At 39.1% G+C, this 26,018-nt stretch overlaps 1 protein-coding gene across 1 annotated transcript in view; it reads right to left on the bottom strand.

Annotated features, from left to right (window-relative positions):
• LOC309390747 (amine oxidase [flavin-containing] B-like) overlaps positions 1-26,018 on the bottom strand; it is a gene marked incomplete at its 3' end in the record, with an annotated part of 70,580 nt that overhangs the window by 21,096 nt on the left and 23,466 nt on the right. The window contains exons 2-5 of the mRNA XM_081950411.1: positions 20,807-20,901; positions 18,558-18,695; positions 16,255-16,359; positions 15,366-15,457 (exon numbers count right to left, since the gene is read on the bottom strand). Of these exons, the coding sequence (XP_081806537.1) occupies positions 15,366-15,457; positions 16,255-16,359; positions 18,558-18,695; positions 20,807-20,901 (430 nt within the window). The remainder of the gene's footprint in view (positions 1-15,365; positions 15,458-16,254; positions 16,360-18,557; positions 18,696-20,806; positions 20,902-26,018) is intronic.

Genomic DNA, 26,018 nt, shown 5'->3' with positions numbered 1-26,018 from the left:
TGAATTTTGTGGGGAGTGACTTTATGCTTGAATATATGGTTTTTGTATCATTGAACGAGAGTGGGACTTATTAAAATAAGATGAGATGTTCCATCAGGAGGGAATGAGTGGAACTTGGGAAGAAATGGTGTTGATGTTTCAAAGCATCAAGGTCATTCTGATAAGAAACCACAAGGTGATTAAGAACTTAATGCATGGCATAGACGAAAAACTGGGAAATATTATACAAAGGACAGTGAGTGACCAAGATGCCCAGGAGCCAATTGAAAGAGCAGATGAAAAAGCAGAACAGGTTAACCAGCAAACAAAACAAGACAACAAGAAGGAGACAATAACAAAAACAACTATGATCCAAGAGAGGAATAGGGGTGTTAGGGTTCTAAATACCATGCAGAAATAAATCATTGTCCAAGGCAAAACATCCTTAATGGTGCAATTTATTCCGCAAGCATGTTAGCACAGCTGGGGCCCTCTCTTTACCACCATGGCGACTGGTACACACATTTGTTCTTCGGCAATTCCCTCCTCCGAGGCCTCCCCCTTGGTAGGACTCTTCGTCACCATAAGTTGGGGATCCTCTTCCAGAGGTCGTTTAGGCTTTTCCCCCTCCGAGGCCTCCCCCTTAGTTGGACTCTTTGTCACCTTAAGTTGGGGATCCTCCTCCGGAGAATGTCTGCCCTTTTCCTCTTCCGAGGCCTCCCCCTTGGTAGGACACTTCCTCACCTTAAGTTGGGGATCCTCTTCCAGAGGTTGTTGGCCCAGATGACTCTTCTGTGGTGGCATCTGGGACCCTCTCTTTACCGCCGTGGTGGTTGGTGCGCACGTTTGTGGCATTGGGGCTGGAGCCAAGCACTCTGACGCTCTGTGGCCAAGTTGACAACAATGGTGGCATTTAATTGGGCCCCACGAGGAATGGAACCTAGTTACATCTCTAAACTCAGGAACCGTTTCATCACACTGCCTTGCTCTCCAACTTGCAGCTGCCCCCTTGGTAAACCCTTCTTCCACGGTGGAGATTGCTTCTCTGTAGGAAGGTGGAGTAAGAACCTTTTGGGGCATTGCAGATGCGCCTTGTCCTGCTTCCCATCTTGCAGGCCTGGCTTTGGTAATCCCTTCTTCCATGTTGGTGATTGCTACTCTGTAGGAAGGTGGGGTAAGAACCACTTGGGGCCTTGCAGGCGCACATTCTCCCGCCATCCACACTGCAGGCCTCTGTTTGGTAATCCCTTCTTCCATGGAGAATTCTTCTCTGTAGGAAGGTCTGGTAAGAACCTTTTTGGGCCTTGCAGGGGAGACTGGAACCGGTGGGGAGGTCAATCCCTCGGTTGGCCACTGCCCAGCTTTCTGCCATGGTGCCATCTGCTGAGGGAGGGCAGGTGCCCACTGGCATCCCTCCCATCCATGACCTGGGGTTAAGACCCATCCCGGGGTTGCCTGCTTCACAGGTTGCAGCTCAACCAATGATGGCTGGCTAAGGGGTTTTACGTGCCAAGGACCCTCCTGCTGGCTTGGAGGAGTTATGGGCCAAGTAGGTGCCCTTTGCTGGCTTGGATGAGTTATGGGCCAAGTAGGTGCCCTCTGCTGGCTTGGAGCATTTCCCCATGCTGATGGCAAAGGAGTTGGTAAATAGCATCTCTTCCATCCAAGTCCTGGGAGGAAAGCCCAATTTACTGCCCAATTTGCTTCATTTACTGGTTGCAGCCCCCTTTGTGGTGGCTTGCAAGTGACAGATGCTGGAAAAATTCCTTCTTCCTGCCTCCTTTGAAATTCCCATTTTGAAAGGGAATCTCTCTCCCATCTAGTTGCAGGGTGATATGCCATTTCATTTATTGCCGTCTGGAAGGAGCCCAAACCTCTGTTCTAGGGTTTTTTTTTTTTCCAAGCCTTGTTTCCAAGCTGGGGGGAAGGAGGGGGAGCATGCACTCACAATTTTGCTGAAGAAGTCCGTCTGAGATTTCCTTCGTCTTGTCGCGTCTCCTCCTGCATTCCTCCAGATGCAATTAAACTGGAAACAGCATTCCATTGCCTTTGAAGTTCCGCACTCAGCTTCTTATCACCAAAAGCTTCTCATTAATTCTTCGCTGATATTTACGCTGTCCTGGTCAGCATTGGGAATGCCGAGACCCCATCACCAGATCTTCCATCACCAGCCCTTCCCCCTTGATAGGGGGAGGGAGCTAGTGAAATATTTTTAAAGTAGAGAGTTGAAATAATGTTAGGGTTCTAAATACCATGCAGAAATAAATCATTGTCCAAGGCAAAACATCCTTAATGGTGCAATTTATTCCGCAAGCATGTTAGCACGGCTATGGAAATTTCAACTCTGAATTACATCCTGTAAGTTCACCTAGTTGAAAGTTCATGATCTCTCCCCACACCCACAAATCCATCACATGTTCCAATCATCATCTTCCACGCTGGCATGTACACCCATCTTCTTCCGGCCAGGTGTTGAGATGCTGAGACAAAAGATGACCTTGGCTTCTACAAAAGAATGTCAACAATCCATTCTACAATCCTACTCCTTTCTATTCCCCCCTCCCAACTACTACACTATTGAAACAGCATAGAAAATTATAAGAAAGTGTGGCAGGCCAAAGATCCTAAAAAGAACATAACTACAGGCCTGACAATGGGAGGCAAGTTAAAAAATGAACAATTAAAGCTTTAAACCAGGCAAGAGATGATGGATAGAAAGGATGTGTTTTTAAATATAATGGTGGCATGATTAAAAGTTAGAATGGGGATAGAAATAAGAGAGAGGGGGAATATTAGTATACATATTTTTATACAAATAAACCAAAGTAATAATAAGAGGGAAGATTAGAAATTGAATGATGGTATTATTTTTTGTGTTTAAACAATATTGTGATTGGCATTGGAATAACGTATTGGAACATTGAATAATTAAATAATGAAAGTCTATAATTTAATACAAAGATGTGTATTAACACTAGAACTATATAAGCTTGAGGAATGTAACAAATATGATTAATGTCACTATTTATTTTTGCACTAAAATGTACGACACCAAGGTGCCACACTGTTCATACATTGATGTGGATATATTGTAAAATAAAAAACTTGAAACAAAAAAGATTTTTTATTTTTAACCAGACAACAATTGACAATTATATTTTGGCTCACATTGAGGCTGCTTCAACAATGGATATGGTGAAGATATTTAAGGCAGGGGTGTAGGGTACTGGAAGATGAGATAATGTTGGCAAAGCTTCCAATAAAAATCTTAAGGAAAAGTTTTATTATTAAAAATCAAATGAAGATATTTGATCCTGAATGGATCAGAGATGATGATTGTAATGATTTATAGCAGTTAAGAAGCTATTGTAGACTATTTATGAAATGAATACAATAATAGATTTTTTTATAGAAACTCTGTCCAGGACCCCGCATGGCCGCTGGCCCACTTCTCCTTGCTCACTGCCACAATGAAGCAGGAGGCTGAGTGATGTACTCAGGGGGGCCTGGATGGGGCTGCTGAAGCCACCACAAGATGAGGCAGTTAGCAGGATGTTGATGCAGCCTGGCTGAGGATCCCTCAGGTAAGCTGGTGTGGGGCACATGAGGCAGCTCCACACTCCCTGCCTTGCTTTGTCCTACCACCACCACCACCACACTTTGTGGCCGCTGTACCAGTGTGTTGCTCAGCCTCCTGCTCCATTGCAGTGGCAAGCAATGAGAAGTTCAAACATTGAAGATGAACAAAGCAAGGCAATGGTGTCTGAAGGATGAGGCAGGCTACCATGGAGAATATAGTGCCGCCTCCATGAGGTGAGGTGAGTGAGCAAGAGAATAATCTAATCAAACCTCTATGTGTGTGTGAGTGAGTGAGAGAAAGAGCGAGAATGAAAGAGAACACTGCAGCCAGCCCTGGTATACCAGTAACTCTCTGAGATTGGATCGGATATATATGTGTGTGTGTGTGTGTGTGTGTGTGTGTGTGTGTGTGTGTGTGTTACAACCCCTGGTATGCCCAAATATGATCTCCCTTTATTTATTTATCAGCACAAATACAACACACAGACACACACACACACAGACAGACAGACAGACAGACAGACAGACAGACAGACAGACAGACAGACAGACAGACAGACAGACAGACATACATACATACATACATATATATATATATATATATATATATATATATATATATCACACACACACACACACACACACACACACACACTGGATTGGATTGCTCTCTTGGGCTCTCTCTCTCTCTCTCTGCAGCAATGGCAGTGGCAGTGTTTCAATGCCTTGCAGGATGCTTCTTACTCAGCCACTTTTCCTCTTTCTCATCTGTTCATTGCAGTGCACCCGGGATTTACTTTGACAGAGGTGGGGCTTGGAGGATGGTCAATCCCTGCTTGTGGCATGGCTGCAGACCACAATGGTGGAGAAGGCAGAAGGGAATCCCACCCAACAGACCAGCCTGGCAAGGGTGTTGGGGGTGGGAAACCAAGGGGCACTGAAAACAGCTGAAAGTGTAGCGTTCCAGCCCTGGAAGATACAATAGTTCACAGGGACAGTGTTGCCTGAAATTCTTGTTACTTGTTCCTTCTAAGCACACACTTTCTGCAATCCTCCAGCTGTTTTTGCCGCCCCCACACCTGCCAGGCTGGTCTGGTCTGGCGGGAGGCACTGCCTTCCATATTCCCCACTGTTGGGGTCTGTGGCCATGCCATGAATGGGGATTTACCATCCCCCAAGCCCCGCTGATATCAAAGTAGATCCTGGGTGCTGCACTACAATGGACAGACAAAAAGCAGAGCAAGGGGGGAGGATGAGGAGAAACAGGGAGAAGAAAGAAGAAAAGTGGAGCATCCCAGCCAGCCAGGCACTGAAGTGCTGTCACCACCACAGAGAGAGAGAGAGAGAGAAAGAGAGAACAAGAGAGTGATCAGATCCGGGGAGAAAGGAGCTGATGTCCCGACGATATGATGTGCGACCTCGGAGCTCCGAGATCACAGTCAACACTTTTGCCACTGGATGGTCCATTTGGACCTAAACTGTCCCAAAGAGACAGTGACAGGGAAGAGTACGTCTTGTTGATCTCAGGGACATCGAAAAGTCCCTGATTGATCCAAGAGAAGCTCTTCTTGCTGGCAACAAAAAGCACAGCCTCAATGCTGAAGTCGGGACAGCTCCACAATGGGAGGAAAGCAGAAAGAGAAAGTGTGTCCATCTGGTGAGGAAAACTTATTTTTATAAAAGACTGCCCAAAAAAGATTGAAGTTAAATTAAACTGGTAAAGAAAAGGAAATAAGTGGCGAAACTAAGCATTATTGGACAGAGTGTTATCTTTTTTTATTTTATTTTTTTCTATCGATAGAAGCACTGTGAACATTTTTTTACTTTTTAAAGTGAAAATATCAGATTTTCTTCTTCTATTTCTTTTTTTACCTATGGATTAAATGTTTTCCTTTATCTCTACAATACTGGTTGGGATGGATTCTTCCTTTTTATTTTGTTTCATTTAAGAATTTTGTTTCTTCTAAGCCTGAAACATAAAGAAGATATAAAAGGAATATAAAGAGGGTAGTGATATTAGAGAGAAAAGAAGTTACACTGCCACTTGGAGATTGGAGGTTGAGACCTGGAAACATTGCTTTTTCTTTTTTCCCTTTGATCATTTTGACCTTGCACTTCAAAGGCTTCAGCTTGTTTATAGAGAAGAGCATGGGTTGTTTACACAGGTGCTATCTGGATGCTTGTTGGTAGCTGGAAAGAAGTGAAAACAAAGATTTGTTTTTAAACTAGAGTGGCAGTATTTACTAATTGGAAGGATGGCACAACATCAAAAAGAAACCATAACATTACAACAGATTGTGTTTGGAATTCAAAAATTGTTAAAAACAACAGAGAGAATTGAGAAGAGATGGGAAAATATTGAAAATATAAATTTTAATGTGGTAAAACCTGATGGAAAAATGGAAGATATCCAGCAAATAGAAAAAGTGGAGGCTAGAGTCCTAAAAGCCCAAGGGAAAAATGAACAAAGAGGCAAGATAACTGTGGATATTGACAGTGAACTGAGTGTGGTTGGAGATGGAAAGAGTGGAACAAGGAAAGGGAAGATAGATGGAAAGGTGCTTTACTTCAGATTTCAAGGTATAGAAAAAGAAAAAAAGAGAAGAATTGATGGACTTAAGGAGAGAAACTTTGACAAAAACACTACTGATAACCAAAGATAAACTGATTGAAGAAGCTGATGAAGGGTTTTGAGATTTTATAAGATATGTAACGAGCAACAAGTTGCGAAGGGAAGTCCAAACAAACTTGATTAAGGAAATAACCAGAAGACTAATTCCACAAATGGCAAAAGAAATAGGACTACACTATTACTGGAAAGACACAGGTTGAGATATGAAAATCAATAATAAAACACTAGTTAAATTTAGTTAAAATTAGAGCATTATGTTAAAAATGTAGTGATAATGGATAAAGTTAGGTAAATAATTGATAATGATAACAATGTATACATAGGTATTGGTTTGATAAGAGGAAATTTGGTACAAAAATTTAAATGGTGAAAAAAGGGGGAAAAGTAAGTTAAACTTAGTCAAACTATTGTTAAATAAATGACTATAATGATAATAATGTAATAATTTGTATTGACATGATAAAAGAGAAACTGGATATAAATTGTAAACAATGATTAAGAAAAGAGGTCTAAAAATTTTGTTATTAAACATAATTAATTTTTATTATGAATGTGTTATAAAGGTATAATGTGGCTGGATGATATTGAAAATAGATAAGGGAATGCCACTATGTGGTTTTGTTTTAAATTTTGGAATGTTTGTTATAAGGAGACGTTAAAACAACTATAGTCATATGAGGGATGAGGGATGATGATAGCAATATATATAAATATATGTGATGTAAAATATATAACTTGATATGAATCATAGGTGATGACTGTGGAAGGGATGCATGAAAGTTCTTTGTAACCAATTGACACGCTTTCTACAATCTGTAATGGAAGATGTTTTTAAGATGTTTGTTTGTGTTTATTCAAAAAATTATGTATGTATGTATGTATGTGTGTGTGTTACAACCCCTGGTATGCCCAAATATGGGAGGGAACTCACTACTCCCCCTTTCTGTCCATCAGCTCACTGCAGGAGACCATCCAGGCAGAAAACCATATTTTTAATGTTGCCTTTTTATATTTGTGTTGTATTTGTGCTGATAAATCATTTTATACAACACACACACACACACACACACACACACACACACACACACACACACACACACACACACACACACACACACACACACACACACACACACACACACACACACACACATATATATATATATATATATATATATATATATATATATATATATATATATATATATATATATATATAAGAGTGATCAGATCTAACCACTGTGTGTGTGTTTCTGTGTGTGTGAGAGAAAGAGAGATCTGATCCAACCATAGAGAGTTATATCAGGGCTGGCAGCAGTGCTCTCTCTTTCTCCTTCCCTCCCTCCCTTCCCCCCCCCTCTCTCTCTCACACACACACGCACACACACAGGTTTGGTAACCTCATGGTGGCAGCACCAGCCATGCTCTCCATGGCAGCTGATGCGAGGCACGCAGGCCAATGCTCTTTGGGCGCCTGCCTCCCTCTACCACCTGCTGCACTTGGTCCCCATGCAGTCCCCACCTCCTCTGCACGTGTGGGGGGTGGGGCACCCAGCTGGGCTGGGCTTTGTGATTAAAAAAATGCATCTCCTGAAAATAAGCCCAAATGCTTATTTCCAGGCCCAAAAGAAAATAAGACAGGGTCTTATTTTTGTGAGAACATGGTATATAATTATATTATTGCAATATATTTATCAGTAATCAATGGGGGGGGATAATATTTGGATATGTTCTTTTATTTCTAACTATATGATCCAGAATTCCTCATTCATTCATGTTATATTAATGTTAAACACACACACACACAGAGAGAGAGAGAGAGAGAGAGAGAGAGATTAAAACTAAGAAATTAAACACTACATAAAAAATATACAAAGCTTAATTGCATCAATATTTAAGGTTATGGCCGAAGGGGTTTATCTGAGCTGCTGTTCAAATGGAAGCAGTACCAAACAAAACTCCCAAGAAATGCATTCTACAACTTCAGAAATACTTTTTCTGGACAAGTGATGAAAATTGGGGTTGCCTTTAGAAGGCATCTGAAATAATCAGTGGAACAGCTTGCCTCCAGAAGTTGTGAATGCCCCAACACTGGAAGTCTTTAAGAAGATGTTGGATAGCCATCTGTCTGAAACAGTATAGGGTTTCCTGCCTAGGCAGGGGGTTGGACTAGAAGACCTCCAAGGTCCCTTCCAACTCTACTATTGTATTGTATTGTATTGTATTGTATTGTATTGTATTGTATTGTATTGTATATTTCATTTAGACATGGTATGGAACCTAAAATTTTAGCTCCTGACTTGGTTGCTCTTGGTTGCAAAACTTTTTATTATCCTGATTCATTTGCATTACAGGTTTGATAAGAGGGCTGAAACGATATCACAGAACACCACATTTTCAATTAAATCTCAATTCCTGATGATGTTTCTGCTTTTTGGGTTCTCCTATATTAGTTATTTCTCCACATGTTTAAGAAGCAGAATAAGCAGAAATAAAGCAGAAATGAAGAAAGGAATAGAGATGAAAAACTGGGAACTGAAAGTACAGATAGAAAACCCAGCTACAGATATCTATAGAAATTCTCGGTAACGCAGGTCATGGTTGTCCCAAAGCTAGGATTAAGCTATCACATCTCTGGGTCCCCTAAGAACCAGCTAATGATTTCCCACTTCTGTGAGGGAAGGAGAGCTGGGGCAGACAATGCTGGTTCTTGCTGTTAGTTCTTTCTTTGTGCAACCAAGTTAGATTGGCACCCATCAGTTTCCATTCTGTTAAAACATCACTTTATGGAGAGTGTTTGAGGAATAACTAGGATAACCATCCTATTCTGTGAAGTTTAATTTTTCAGATAATTTTATTGTTTTATATATTCATATTCTTAATGTTTATCTTTTTGATAAATAGCAGGATTCCTTCAGGAATATGGCATAAATTACCATAAATAAATAATTGCAGATTTTAGTTGCTGAGGATTTTGTTTTTTTACTGTGATGGTTATTTTAACATTTATCCTGCAATATTCCCTTGACTATTACATTTGGCAATCCATCAGCTTTCAAGTAAGTAAATAAATAATGTAGTCATTAAATAACCAGCGAGTTTTGAGTGTAAAAAAAAAACTGTAAGCAAAAAAAAAAGAACATTTTTCCTTTTTTCATTTTCCAGATAACATTTCTTACTCATTTTTAGCAATAAAACATTCAGTGCTTAAAGATGGAGCTGGACTCTGGTGAGACCTGACATTTGGATATGTTTTAAATTCATGCTTCTGAGATGAGGGTAATATTTTTACATGTCAAACACTGGTGGAATGACTCATAATTTTAGGCAATACTGGGGATTTAGGTTTTAACAGTCATATAACTCATATATTATTTATCCCCTTTCTAGGTGCTTTATCATGCCAACAAATAAATAATGCATGGATTTATAAGAAGTACTTATTATCCTTGCTATTTGATCATAAAGAAACCAGTAACATTTGTCTGGCTGGCATAGCTTAGTCATGCTTAGCTTACAGACAGTACAAGTTGAAAGCAGTGGATTGTCACCAAAAATTTTGCCTTGTTGACATTTTGACATGTGTATGTTATTTTTCTTTTAGTAATTAAGTAATTAAAAATAACTCTGTGATTGCTTTCATAAAAATACACTTGCACATCAAACTATATTCGCTCTTCAATCCCAAGCACAACTATTTGAAGTCAAGAAATCAGGCAGAAAAAAATCAAAACAAATTGAAATCAAAATAACTCTGCTATCCCATATTACTGCAGACTCTAGAGCAGCAAATTCCGCCTTCCCTCTCCCGCTTCATGCATAAAGGATATTAAATATATTGCCAATATCCACTCTTTACCAAAGATTTCTAAAACATCCTGGGTACATATGCATGGCCATTTTCACAAATTAAAAAGCAAAACAGTTGAAGAAACCACCAAGCTACCATTTGCCCTTTGCATTTAAATACTTATTTTTGCTATGATGTGAAACTATAACATGTGAGCAATTTTACAATCAGATGCCTTTTATAGTAGCTGCAACCATGGTTGCTTCATACTCTACTGACTAGAGCAGAGATGGGGACTGGCCTGTGGTGCCTCTGCCGGCCAAAACAGGCCCTCTCATGGGGGCCATTTTCAGCCTCCCAGGTCTCTAGCAGCACTCTGCTAGCAAATATGGACCATATGAGACCCCACGAGTACGCTGTGCAGCCCTTTTCTGCCTCCAAGGCCACCCCCAGGTCGCCCATTTTCAGCTGGCAGAGTGCTGCAGGAGGCCATGGAGGCCAAAAAAGAGGCAGAGTGGGCGCACATGCCCCCCCATGCCCTGTTTTGGCCAGAAAAATGCTGCAGGAGGCATCCGCCCCATCTCTCCCCCCCCCCCGGCTCCCTTCCCCGCCAGCCCACAGAGGAGAACTACAATGCTGATCCGGCACTCGAAGAAATGTTTGATAACCCTGGGCTAGAGTGAGAGAGATACACAGTAAACAGTGCCCACAGAAAAACATCAGGAAAAGTATTGCCTGTAGAGATGAGTGAAAGAAAAAGAGGGTGAGTGTCCTGGAACAACTATCCCATCAGTAGCCAACTCCCAGTTGCTAAGGGGGAAAAGAACCTCGAGGAAGCCTCACCATTTATATGGAAGATGATGCACTACCAAGGATCAAGTCATCTTCCCTCAGAGGTGGGTTTCAAAAAGATTTATTACCTATTCTGTGAGTGTGGCCTATTTTGTGGAAATGGCTTGGAGGCCATGTGACTGGGTGGGCATGGCCAACTTGTCACTCACCAAGAGATGTCATGGATTGGGTAAAATGTGGTAAAGCTCACTTAACAACACTCTTGCTTAGCAACCAAAATTTTGGGCTCAATTGTAGTCATAAGTCAAGGACTATCTCTTCCTCTGCATGGCAGTCTTGTCCTAGTAAACTCCTTCTCCTTTCTGGCAATTTTCCTCTCTGTTAGAGGCAACAAAATGATCCAGACAATATAAGGTTTCCTACTGCATTAAGGGGTTGGACTAGATGACCTCTGAGTAGCCTTCTAGCCCGAAATTGCTGTGCTGTTTTCCTTCCTTCCTTCCTTCCTTCCTTCCTTCCTTCCTTTCTTTCTTTCGTTCTTCCCTCTGTGGCAGTGGTGGGTTCCGGGGCCCGGTGTCCTCCACATGAACACGTGCAGCATTCTACCTTCCAGCAACACCTCCACAAGCCTCCTCGATGCTCCAGCTGCTCAGTGGAGCATCATGCAGGTGCTATACATGCCGTGTGTAGAAGCGCCGAAGAGTTTAAAGACAGGTAATGACGACAGGGGGGGGCCCTCCAGAGCACCATACCGGAATGGTACCCAGTACTCCAGGCAGGGACCGGTACGCCCGTACCGGGGCATACCGCCTGCAACCCACCACTGCTCTGTGGGAAGCAAACAAACCTGCCTGAGGTTCATTTCACATTCCTGCCAGATAGAGATAATGAAATAATGAGCCTATAGAAATTTTGGTTCCATTCACACAAGTAGGGAATCATCATTCATATTGCACAAACCCCAAAACTTCAAAAACACAGAGCCATATAAGAATCCTTCCTTTTGTCCAGTTTGTTGTTCAGCTGACCCAGAAACAAACTGCTGAATGTCACTTTGCAAACCTCATTCCTAGCAGCTTTTCCATTTAAAATCCAAAGTTTGCAGCACTAAGACTTGTGGACTTCAACTCCCAGACTGCCACACCCAGGAATGGTCAGTTCTGATTTAAAGTCAGAGTCCCTGCGGGGAGAGGGGGCGGTATATAAATTTAATAAAACTCAAACTCAAACTCAAAGTGACAGCATTTGTTTTTCTCCTTTGCTGAATCTCCTGGCTGAAAAGTGAGTTTCCTTCTTTCTTTCTCTTTCTTTGTCTTTCTCTTTCTTTCTCTCTTCCCTCCCTCCCTCTCTCTCTCTTTTAGTTTTTAAAGCCTTTTTTCCCCTTGCCTGAACCAGCAGGGGGGAAAATCTTTTTTTTAAAAAAGCTTCTGATGGGAGAACAGGTTCGGGGGTATGGCCAGGCCACCATAACTACTGGTCCTATTGGTATGCCAGATTATTACTACCTCTTCTGGAGTATCAGACGGTACCGGGAGGAACCCACCTCTGCTTCCCCTTGCCCTTCTCATGGTCTATGAATTTACGGGAGCAGCAACTATGAAAGCCTCACTCCATCACAGCTTCTATTTTAAACTAATCACAATTCTCTCTCTCTCTCTCTCTCTCTCTCTCCCTCCCTCCCTCCCTCCCTCCCTCCCTCTCTCCTCTCTCTCTCTCCCCGTGTGTGTGTGAGAGAGATAGAGAGACAGAGAGAGAGGGAGGGAGGGAGGGAGAGAGGGAGAGGGAGGGAGAGAGAGAGGGAGACTGCGCGTATGAACAGGGTAGGAGGAGAAATGAGGCAATAATAGCCACCTGTGGGAAAACAGACTTTCCTTTGGGAATCACTTTCCATTTGAGCCTGACCCAAATCAGCTCAGCTGCAGAATATAGATAAGACTCCAATTCTGTAGACTAGCTCTTATGCACACATGTTTCGTAGAAGTTCAATGCATTCTGGGCTCATGTGATCTGTCAGATGGCTCAATTTTGAACATATCTTGACTTTTGAATAATTGAGTAAGGAAACTCTACAATTTACTGGACATCAACTAATCTCCATAATTTTAACAAGTATTTTTGATGCTGAAACTCATCAAATCTACCCAATATGTATCCACTCTCCCCTTCATGCATTTTCTACTGTGAAAGACAACATTCCAACATGCAATATTAGCAAATGCAAGTTTGATCCATTGGCTAGAAAAATTAAAAATTTAAAAATTGGAGATTACCCTTCTGCTCCATTGTATCCTAAGGAGAAGCCATTCAAAAAAACAAAAACACAAAAACACAATAACATATATTTTGATCACAAAGGCACATAAGAAATAAAGACGCACACAAACACACAGCTGTGGCTGATTTTAAAGGAAGAAAAAGAAGGTGCTCTAGTCTGCTGAAACTCTTTGCAAAGATTTGATTTGAAAACCATTTTCACACATTTTATTTAGAATTGAAAGCTAAGTTAGAGGAACACATAGCATTGCAGATTATTGTAATGGTACATTGTGTGCATTCTTGTCATGTTTTCCTATATGACCTCAATCTAGTTTTGGCAGATTTGAAATTGGTGTGGGTCATACAACATGTTAAGTCACAATGTGCTTTATTTACTGTAGTTGTGGCTTAACAAGTTATATGAACGACAATAGGCCTGGTAAATGATGATTTATGGCTTAGCTACATATGGTTTTTCAGTAAACCATGTTTAAATAAATAAGACATAGCATATCATTGGATGGTGGCATAACTGGCTTTCCCAATGACTGGGAAAATCTATTTTATCAGTAAACCATATGCTATACTTATATTTTCCAAGTTGAATTGCTGCTCTGAGAACTTCTCCAATTTCAGTAGCCAATATTCAAGGCAAACATGGGCATGCCGCATTTCATAATTCTGGGAAGAATTAAAGGATGTGGTGGCATGGCGATGACACGAAGTGAGTTGGACCTGGCTGGGAAAGTTTTCTATTTGAGGTGATGGTAGTGTGTGCCTTTCTTTTTAAAAACCATGTTAAACTTATTTTAAACATATGAAAAAGTTGTGTGTGCCCTCTGCACAAGATAGCGGAGGACAAAATGGGATTTCAGATTTCCTCTGTAATTTAGAAGATGGAACAAAACTATGTATCTCACTATTATCTTAGGAACACTCACTATAAACATAAATATTAAATGCTACAAAGAACAAATGTAAATGTTAAGATTGATTTATTGTATCCAGTTTTGATTAATGTGGTATATTTGATGTAGAGTAAAAAGTTTGACCATCCAAACAACTGGACTGGGCAAAAGAAAATCAAAGAGGTTAGTGCCTTCCATAAATTTAAGACTTCAGTTCTTATCACACTCAAAATATGGCTAAGGGCAAGGAATTGTGAGTGCCATAGTCCAAAATATTTGAAAGCACCACTTCCCCTTCTGGGTCCATGCTATCTAAAACATTAGCATCATTTTTGTCCAGGATTGAATGTAAACAGCTGCTAATTACTTTTAGAGATAGGTCTTCTGTTAAGGGCCACATTCCCTGGATGATATTTACTGGGAATCATGCCCACTGTTAGGAGAAGCCAGAGTACTAATATCCTACCAATCTGCTTTTTCTCTTGTTATTTGAGGCATATTTAAGGCACTTAAAACAACTTTAATATTGTTAAGGGGTTTACACGGGACAGACGATTTTCTCAATGGAGTTGTGGAATTTTGAGATGAAAAATGGTTTATTTCATAACAAAGAACAATTATTTTCTTTACAGAAGCATCAGGAGTTCTCTAATAGATTCCTTTTGTAGTAGCCTGACCATTAGACTGCTCTTCCTACATTTATTTATTTCCCATCATTCTGGATTTCTTTCAATTTGTTCCTCAAAATAGCTGATATCGGAATTGTTACTTGTTTGTTTCATACCATCTAGCACAATATATGTTTTAATAAATATAAAGAAAAACATTGTATCCTAGTTATTCTTTAAAGCATTAGCAGAAGTTTTTAACAACGTAAGTCTTCATGTGCCAATTTGAGACATGTTTTTACAGAGTCCACAATACTTACTTTTAAATAAGCAACTATAATTTGCTGCTAATGCAGACCTTTTATTTTAGCATTGTTATATGAAACACCTCCTTGCTCTTGGAGAACAGAGGTTAATCTAGGAAAGATGATGATATTGATGATGATTTCCAAAGAAACTACTTTAGAAAATGAGATTTATGCAGATTTCGGCTTCAAAATGATCTCATGAAGAAAAATAATCACCTGGCTTAAATATCAGAAGCAGTATGTACAGTATGTATGTGTGTGTGTGTGTGTGTGCATGCCTGCATGCATAAAACTCTCTGTATTTTACAGATCTAAATACCTAAACATTAATGTGCAAATTATGTCATCAGACCATTTAATTGTAAAATAAAATTGACTAAGGATTCATTTTCTATGAGGGATAGCATTATTTCTACCTAAGATTCTTTCTATCTTTCAAAATGGAATACTTGTTTTAGATGCTATTATCTTCTATCGTATAGACATGGTATACAATATAAAATTACTTCTCACTTCGTCCAGCACACTTTATCTAGCAACTGTTCCATGGTAATTTTGTCCCATTCCTCTGCATGAGGTGCTTTCCATGGAGCTTCATTAGGAATCTAGGAAAGGAAAGGACACACGTGAAAAGAAAAATCATAACACATAGATGATCATGCAACAGTTTAAAAATTAACCAATCTTTTTATTAGATTCCAATGCTTTTTCCCCAGACTACAACAATGGAATGATTGCTCTTCAAAATTAAAGACTTTCTTGAATTGTTTTAAATTGGTCAGCTTTTATAACAATTCTGTCACTTATGTTACAGGGTTTTAATAGAGGAAGGTATTTTGCTCTGAGCTGGCGTAATAGATGAGTTACATGAATGAATATTTTGAAGCGTTTTTTTTTTAATCACCAAATATTTGCTGATCAAAGATCACTCTTTGACCATGCAGCCTATTTCATAGAGTTGCTTTTTGTGGGGATAAAACGAAAGGAAATTCTCACATAAATTATGATTATTTTAAATCTAATTAATTAAATTTAACTAATAAACTAAATAAATATTTTTGTTTATCTAATGAAACATGACTTAGTACTATAAATAATAGTCTTGAAATTGGGTTGCTTAGGAAATTGGGCCTGTTTCATTCATGCTCTCATAAGTAAAAGAAAAATCGATCCCTTTTCCCCATGGAGGGACAGAGGTATCTTGGAAGTAGAACAAGTGAATGGAAACAGACCTGCGTTCTGGAGAACAGTCTGCTTTCCCTAGTTCTGTTGATGTTCAAATTAAAAAATAACTCCTCAGTAACTTTAAGATGTATAGACTTCAGCTTCCAGAATTCCCCAGCCAGCTTTTTGACCAAACAATTGCATCCATATCTCAAGTTGCAATTTGTCCAAATCTTACCTCTTTCCCCATTTCATCCAGTGTCCTCCATAGATTGTTATAGTCTAAATAAGCAATGGGATTCCATATAGGAGGGAAAGGCCCCTTGAAGGGATAAGATTTGCCCTATGAGGTCAATGAAAGAAAAAAACAACTCAAAACCCATAGTTATTCCACCTAGCTACAATTAAAAGGTCCATGAAATGATGTGAATCCTAATGTATATCATTTCCATTATACATCTGTATGGATCAGAGTAATATTAGTGCTAAGAAGTTGTATTAGAATACCATCTATAAATTGCCAGCCTAGGTAAGAACAACTTGAATAACTAAATGAGCAAAGAGAAAACAGCAGAAGGATTCAAAGTCATGACAATGGGATGTTGAAGAAGTTGCATTCTCTCTTTCTGTTCTACTTTCAACTCTGACTTAGCTGTTTTCCAAAATGTTAGGAAATCATCTGTCAGCGACCACATCCTTTTGGTCATGGCTTGTACCATCAGGTAGATTCAGCAACCACATTGATAGGAAGCCTACATGCCACCCACTTTTCTTACCCCAATCTCTTCACTATCCAATCTTGCCTTTTAAACTATATTTACTAGTACCAATATTTTGGCAATATCAAGAGTATAAGAGATTTATATTCTCTCCAGATCGGTACCTGATGCTAGAGGAGTTGGCGGCCTTTGGAAAACCAAGGGTTAATTAAGAGGGTTTACACTTCTACATAAGAATACTTAAGAATTATTTTCCAATTTCAGATAAATCCAGGATTATTGGGAATACCAACTGAAAAACATCAGAATGCTTATTCACTATTTAGAACATGTAAGAAATGCTTATCACAGTCTAGAAATGTTCATAATAGTGATAAGCCATATAAGGTAATATATAAGGATTTTTGACCAGATTGGCCTTTTTGTTTCCATCAATGTAGCTTAATTGCTTTCTATTCTTGATATCATTGGATTTGGTTAGGCTGTTTTCATAAGCATTTGATAAAGTATCTGGTTAAATTGAAAAATTAATTAAAAATACAAGTTAAGCATGATAATCACATGTTAATAAATTGATCACAATATGTATAATTGGATAGGAAAGATTTTATGAGCCAGGGTTACATCTCAATTTATTGGTATCTTTAATAATAATGTCTGATAGAAGATATACAGAATTGTATTCATTTAAATGTGCAATAATTCAGGTTTGAAAGAAGGCTTCTCTCTTTTGGCACCTTTACTTGTATACTCAGGATTCTATAAACAGGGCAGTAAAATCGAAACCTTGGAGAGACTTCAGAGCCCATAATGCCTAATGCCAGCTGGGTGATTTTGGTATAGTCAATTTCTTTCATAATAGACATCTGCTATTATAATTATTGTAAAATTCATGAGATTTGCCAAATACAATGTAATAACAGTAGTTTATATTTCTGCATTTCTCTAACATAAAGGTAAATGGCCCAAATAATTATTACTAATCTTCCTCTATGAAATAAACTAAATTTGTATAATAGGGCAATCAATTTGAGGCTTGTTTTAAACAATTATGTACTAAGTCCTGATATTGGTTTGGTGACCTAATTAAGGAAACTTCCCATACATTTATATTTCTCAGTGTAGCCAGTGGGTGGGTCTTTCTCCAAAAAGTTTGCTTTCACTAGAAAATTGCACTTTTAAATTATATCCTACTAAATTTTGCTTCTTATTTTTTAAGAGGAAAAAATGGAAAAAAATCACTATCAAACATAATTTTTGCCAATGAATTTTTGCATGTAACACAGAGTGGTCTGAAAGCCACAAAACTGGTATTGTGCATTACTTATGGCTCCCTGAATTTTCTGAAAGCAATGCACATATGGGGTTCTCTCCCTGCATTTTATCCTTAAAAATGAACTATGGTTTGGACTGACAATTGGTGTTAGCTATGTTAGCTAACACAAAAATATTCATGACTAGAGGTCAACCGCTAAACAGATTTGATAGGAGATGCCTGCAAAAGAAATAGCCAACTGGCTAAACTATATATCATCCCAGCTGTGTCTATCTTTCAATCTTTATGCTAAATAAAATATTCTGCCTATTCTGCCTTCCTGAAATAATAAGAATTGAAGAAAACTTTTGGAAATTATACAAATTGAAGAAAACAATTCAATCATATTTTTAGTCAAATGATTCTCATTAACCTTCAGAATACTTTCATATCTTCTTAATCTGAGTATTTAACAAACCATTCCAAATTATAAAATGTCAAAAATTCTTAAAGCTTTGTGAGTCTCCCACATCATAAAAGAAGAAGTTAAGAAATAGTTGCTCTTACATTGACATGATGAATAAGATGCTCAACTTCATTCACTTTGTAAGTCTCTAGTCCTAACTCCTTAGACAGCCGTAAAACACGATTTTGTGTGGGTCCCACATATGCTCCTCCCAAGTCAACATACTTGACATGCTTATTCTGGTTGAGGGGGAAAAATAGCATATTGGTAAATGAATATACGTGTCCCTAACATGAATGGAAAAAAGAAAAATGTGTGTCAATGATAATTTTTTGCATAATAATTACAATATCTTTTTTCCTGGTCAGAAAGGTAATCTTTTAAGGAATCTGCATATACAACAAGGATAAGATCTTGGCTCAAAGAAGTCTGATCCAATTTTGATGAAGCTGTTCATGCTTAAGGTAAAAGTAAAGGTTCCCCTTGCACATATGTGCAAGCCGTTCCTGATTCTAGGGGGCGGTGCTCATCTCTGTTTCAAAGCCAAAGAGCCAGCACTGTCCAAAGACACCTCCATGGTCATGTGACCGGCATGACTAAACACTGAAGGTGCACAGAAAGCTGTTACCTTCCCACCAAACGTGGTTTCTACTTTTCTATTTGCATTTTTACATGCTTTCAAACCGCTAGGTTGGCAGAAGCTGGGACAAGTAACAGGAACTCACTCTGTTACGTGGCGCTAGGGATTCGAACTGCTGAACTGCCAACCTTTCTGATCGACAAGCTTAGCATCTTAGCCCTGAGCCACAGCATCCCTGAGTTCATGCTTGGGTATGGTTAATTTTTATTCATTTGTTTGTTTAACTGGTGATTATAATTATCCACTCAACATATGATTAAGAGTAGCATATTTATTTTTAAATATTTAAAATATTTAAATATTATATTTAATATTTAAATATATATTATATTATATTTAAAAAACAAAAATAAATCCGTAAGATTACGTCATAAAAAGACAAAAAACATAAACCATTCAGATATATATAGTCACATACATTATTGGGAGGGTGGGGGGTAGAATTCATCCAAGGTCGTATGTTTCCCAAACTCAATGTTTGAATAAGAATAATTCTTTAATGCCTCCCTAAAGGTTTTCAGAATTACTGCCGGGTAGATTTCAAGGGGTATGTTGTTCTTTTGGGAAGGAACAGCAACAAAGAAAGCACATCTTCTGAATACTGCCAGTAAGATAGCCTGTATGGTAGGCCCTAGAGCAGATGTATCAAACTCAAGGCCCGGACGCCAGATCCAGCCTGTGGGGTACTTAGATCTGGTCCACGGGCCACCCTGGAAACAGCAAATGACTGGCCTGTGGTGCATGTAGCCCTTCCAAGCAAAAATGGAGCTTGGGAGGGCTACATGCGGAACTCTGGAGCTCCGTTTTCATTGGCAGAGGGTTGCAGGAGGCCGTTGCAGTTGAAAACAGACTGTTTTCTCTGGCAGAGCATTTGGGCCATTACAGAAGCCTTCAACATGAGTGATGTCAAGCTGGCCATACCCACCCTGGCCATGCCCATCCCAGCCCCCTGAAGTCAAACACAACCCTGAACTCAATGAAATTTAATTTGACACCCCTGCCCTAGAGCACACCGACTCTTTATAGGTCTTATTGGGCAGATAGAAAGCATTGAGATAGAGAGTTCTGCAAATAGCCTGGCTCTATACCATGAAGATTTTCATAAGACCAGCACCTAGGAGTGAACTGGTAAGCAGTGTGACTTATGAATTAGAACAGCAGTCACAAACGTCTGTGGCTTGGTGAGGGGGTGAGGGGAACTGGGTTGGTATGCACACAAGCGACTGGCGGTATGCACACACATACATACTCAGCTCAACTGCAAGTCGAGCTGCATGTGTGTGTGCGCAGGCCCATCACTTGTGCAAGTTGAGCATCGTGTTGCGTCAGCCCACCATTCACATGGCCCAGTTGTGAATAGGCCATGGCCAAGTAGTGGCCCATGGCCTGGAGATTGGGGACCCCTGAATTATAAGAGTTACATTGGGATAGTAAGACGTGCCAATAACTATTCATGCCACTGTATCCTGGATCAATTGAAATTCCCAAGGGGTCATCAAGGGCATTTCCATTAACAAAAATCCAGTCATAAAGTGACTAAGGCATGAGTGGCTGTCAACAGGGCTTCCTGATTAAAGGAGCAGATGCAACTGGAACATAACATGCAGAGCCATTTTGAACAGCAAAATATTGGGGAACCCTACGTTTTCACATTGTATAATGGAAAATTACACAGACACAAAAAGACATACACACACACATAGTACTTACTCTTACTGTGTAAGTTCTGCCTCCAACCCTGTCTCGGGCTTCTAAGACTACAACATCCAGTCCTGAGTCATACAATAACTTGGCTGCAGATAAACCTAAACAACAGAAAGCTTCATTGCACAATGCTACAAAAAATTTCATAACAATTTAAGTTTTGCAATAAATAAGCTACAAATAAAAATGTGAAAAATAACTCTTTAGCATTAAATTAAGAATATAAGACCAAAATCTTAGACAATGGCTAAGATTCCAAATTCTACTTTATTCTAGTTTTAGTTGATAGAATCTTGAGGGCTTAGCAGATGAGACTTTTATTATGTAACCGCCTATTCTAGTAATGAAGATTTAAAACAGATTTTCAGAATTTTGTCCTTCCATATCTTTTCACTTTCACTTTTTTTCTCTTTAGTGCATTTTGATAAGTAATGTATGAACTGTCCCTTCTGAAGCACGCTATAAACTTGATATCGTTCCAACAGCTACAGGAATAAAGTTGGATTCAATGGACATATTAAAATGTCTAACAATTTGAATATTTAACACCAAGAACAGAATTAATTACTGTAAGTGTGAAGTACAGAACATCCAATATTTAAGCTAGTGATTTTCAGTAATGCTAGTATACCTTGAAATTCCACAGGGTTCACCCAAGAACTCACAGCTTTTCTGGGCTTACTACCTATGGGAGGAGATGGTCTTTTTCCCAATTTGGAATGACAAGCCAGAAAAGGAGTTCAAAGGATGAAGGCTTGAGAAAGGTGGAAATAAAAAAGAGATTGACGGGTGATACTGCTGATATTGATGGGGATATGTGATGGTTCCTCCACTTTCTTGAAGCTGCCTGATAAGGCCAGATACCATGCTTTCATTGTAGAAAATGGAATTTTATAATAAATCCAATGTAACATTTTCTACAGAAGCATTTTTGTCAATGTCTGCACTTTAGGGAAACATAAAGGTTTCCCCTGACCACTTATCTCCAACTTGACACCAACAAATGGTGCTACAAGGACTGTTCTTGGGGCTGCCAAAATTGTCTGCGCTGCCACACTCAGCACCAGCTGTAGCTTCCAAATGTTTTTCAAGGGTAGTCCCATGTAGAGCATTTTACAATAGTCCAACCGTTAGATGACTAGGACTGAATAACTGAACATGGGGAGTCCTGATCCAGGAAAGGCTGCAACTGGCACATAATACAAAGTTGTACAAAGGCTCTCCTAATTGCAACTGCCACCTGTTCCTCAAACAGGAGTTGCAAGTCTAGGAGAACCCCCAAATTGCGGATGGGTTCTTTCTGGGGCAGAACCCAGAGTCAAAGATGACAGGTTCCAGATCCTGGAGACCCACATACCCAAAGCCATTTGGCCTTGCCAGGGTTCAGCCAAAGCCTGTTGTCACCCATCCAGGCCCCCACAGCCTCCAGGCACTGCAACAGTATGGCCATAGCATCACTTGGGTCATCAAGAGTGGAAATATAGAGTTTACTTTCAATATTCTTTCTAGTTCCTCCTTCAGGGTTCCTCCTAGTACTTTTCTAGCTTCTCATACTCCTTCTTCCTGATGTTGCATAGCTATATCTATCTCTGTGCTATCTTCTGGTCCTTGTCTACTACCACAATGTTTGGTTGATTGGCCAGTAGCTGTCTATCCATCTGGATGTCCCACAAGATCTTAGCCCTGTTATTCACCACAACCATCTGTGGCATCTGCATTTGGGATGGTCTAGCTCAGGGGTGTCAAATTCACAGGCAGCAGGCTGGATGCATCACACACTGGCCATGCCCACCCCATTTTAGCAAATGGGGGGAAAGTCATGATACATCACGTGACATCAACATGACGACGCAAGTTTGACACCCCTAATGTAGCTCATATCCTGTACGGATATTCCTGTACCCAATGCTAGCTTGGTTTGCTTTCAGTGTATGTTACTCCTGCCTGAAAATTACACCTTGCCACTATGTGTTGGACTGTCTCTTAGCCTCTTTGCACAGTCTGCACCTTGGGTCCTGTTTAATGTGGTAGACCCCTGCCATGCTTCAAGATCCGAGGGCCGTGCGAGGGGGTGAGCTCCCATTCTTGCCCTAGCTCTTGCTCACCTAGCAGTTCAAAAGCATGCAAATGTGAATAGATATATAGGTAACACTTCAGTGGAAAGTTAACAGCCTGGCCACATGACCACAGAAATGTCTTTGGACAACACTGGCTCCCTTGGCTCAGAAACAGAGATGAACATCAGCCTCTAAAGTCCTGATCCTGGAAATGTGTCTCTGAGGCCTCTTTGCACAGTCTGCATCTTGGGTCCTGTTTAATGTGGTAGGCTCCTGCTTCTATGGACTCGGTGTTCAGTGCCTGCTAATGGATCTGGTGCTAATTCAATCTAAAATCCAAGTAATTCTGTGGTTCTTAGTGCCCACTGAGCAAAGATCCTGTTCCAACATATTTAGTGAGGAATCAATAACATAATGACAATTATATAAACAAACATAAGCACTTCCAAGTATCATGTATTTTAATCAGGAAAATTGATTTCATTTTATTCTATGAAAAGGGAAAATATTTATTTATTTATATTTCTTACATTTCTAAATGTATATTTCCTATTTCTAAATTGCCCATCTCCCTAAAATGCCCTTCTACCACCAGCACTTCATATATACTTGAATTCTGGTAGAAAATGTGCCTTCCGGACATTTAGTATCTCCATTTCTCTTTGTTTATTTTATGAATAAAGCTTTGAACTTTGCCAGCAGAAAAAAAGAAAATATATATTTATAAATGCAAATAGGAATAGAGCATTCCCGAACCATAAATTTTGCTAATCCTGATCTAAAATAATCTCTGAATTACCAAAATTTACTGGCAAAATGAAAAAACAAAAATAAGCAAAAAGTTAATGAGGTCCTATTTACTTGTTTGAAATGATGATTTATGATGTAGCTTAAAGCATAGTAAAACAGAAGGTTGAATGAAATATTGTGCATTGTGACATTTTAGTAGCTTTAACTTTGATTTTTCCAAGACAAATATTAAACAAATTACACAAATTGATAAGCATACATTTTATATAAGCAACAACATTTTTTTTATTATGTTGGTTTATAACTTGATATATTATACTGTTTCAGTGCAGTGATATTTATATAATACAATTACAATTATTAATGTTTATTTAGATAGCTTAGACTACTGAGAAGAGAGAACAGAAAAAAATTGTTCTATCAATAATAATTATAATTTAACATGTCAATATTACAAGCATAAAATTATTTGGCTTGTTTATACAAAGTTGAATATAACATTGAAAAAAGAAACACTACGACTCACATAAAGTATTTGTTGTATAACAGAGGTTTTTAAGATGATTACTTAATATCAATGACTTCATTGTATTACTACTTAGGGTGTGTGCTTGTGTGTTAATGAAAGGGGGGAATAGATAATGGAGCAAATTTAACAAGATTTAACGTACCAAAAAGAGAAAGGAAAAAAAGGATAGTAACATTTAGATGGAGGATAAGGCTAATGATTCAAGCTTCCATAAGTAACTATGGCAACCTGTTTTCAGACAGCTTCCCCTTGGAAGATTACATTAGAGGAGATTGACATTGTAAGGGCTTTTATAGAGCTGCAGAGCTTGTTCCCGTTCTCATAGGAATTTGTATTAAATTTATGTGTGATTAAAATGTCAGCAGCCATGACTAAGGATTTCATTTATCAGAACATTCAACCTTAATATTATTATAAAACATGTTAGATGGAAAAGTAAAATAAGAAAAAAGTTAAATTCCCCCATTGTATAATTCAATAAATATATGTTTTGACTGACTGTAGACATGGAACAAAAAAAATACATTTTTGAGGAGGAAATAGGATTTGTTTCATGAAATAATTAGATATGCTGATAAAGACATTTCTTTCATTCTGCTATCACATTTATTCACATTTGAACATATGCAAAATGCTGGGTAAAATTCATTTTTGGTTAAACTTTTTAAATCAGTTAATCCTTGTCCACAAATTCGGTTCCTCTTAGAAAAAAAAAAGCAAAGCTTCGTATGGTCTCTTTTGGGTTTTTTTACTCAATTGTTTACAATGCTTAGGATCTGACAGTGGCTTTACAGGAGGTCCAGCAGCTATTCTGGACTTATTTCTTATTTCTCACCACTGCCTATGGGACAGATCTAGGGGTGGGTTCCTGCCAGTTCTAACCTCTTCTATAGAAGAGGTTCCACAAATATACAGTGCCGTTTAGAACCGGTTCCAGCTCTCTCCCCCCGCCCGTCCGCACATCACCAAGATGAAGAGCAAGAGGAGGAATTCTGGGAGTTGAAGTCCACAAGTCTTAAAGCTGTCAAGTTTGAACACCCCTGGTTTTTTTTTTCTAAAGGGTTAGGGGTGCAAGGGTCTTGTAACTTGAACAGCTTTAAGATTTGCGTGTTTCAAATGCCAGAGTTTCTGAGCCAACATTTTAGTTGCTAAGCAAGAGCATTGTTAAGTGAGTTTCACCACATTTTACAAGTTGGCCACGCCCACCCAGTCACATGGCTGGCAAGCACTCCCACCTGGTCACATGGCTGGCAAGCCACTCCAACCGGTCACATGGCCAGCAAGCCACTCCCACCCGGTCACATGGCCAGCAGGCCACTCCCACAAAGCAGGCCACACCTACAGAAGAGGTTCTAAAACAATTTGAAACCCACCACTGGACAGATCCTTTTCTTTTCCTAAGTGTTTGTATATCATTCATTCTGTTTATTACAGAAGAGCATTTAATCTCACCAGTTTAATTTTTTACCATCAGTATTCTGGAATGGGGCTAGAATAATTTTCTCTTCCAAAGCTAAATCTATCCTATGTAGAAGGTGTCACTTTATCCATGTCCCATGTTTTGTTGAACCATTCATGGCATTCTGAATTAATACCACCCTTCCTTGTAAATCACTCCAGCTGGTTGTATTGGAAGAGAATACATTTTCCAATTAACTGATAAATTCTTTAAAAACATTTTTAAAGGTAGGAAAAAGTTATGAGTGTCAGAAGAAATTCAAGGAAACTCTGGGAATAATTAAATTCTGATAGATTATTTCCAAATTAGAACAGAAATAGCTATGCATTTATTTTATTATTTTATTGTATCTTATGCTGTTTGATATTTTGTAAAAATTCTATGATCTATTAACATAAATAAAATTGTATTGACTCCTTAAAC

The sequence above is a fragment of the Natrix helvetica genome (genome assembly GCF_964273705.1).
Source record: "Natrix helvetica genome assembly, chromosome: 4".
Taxonomy (NCBI): domain Eukaryota; kingdom Metazoa; phylum Chordata; class Lepidosauria; order Squamata; family Natricidae; genus Natrix; species Natrix helvetica.
The sequence above is the reverse complement of the archived record's forward strand: the minus strand, read 5'-3'. Positions and strand labels throughout refer to the sequence as shown.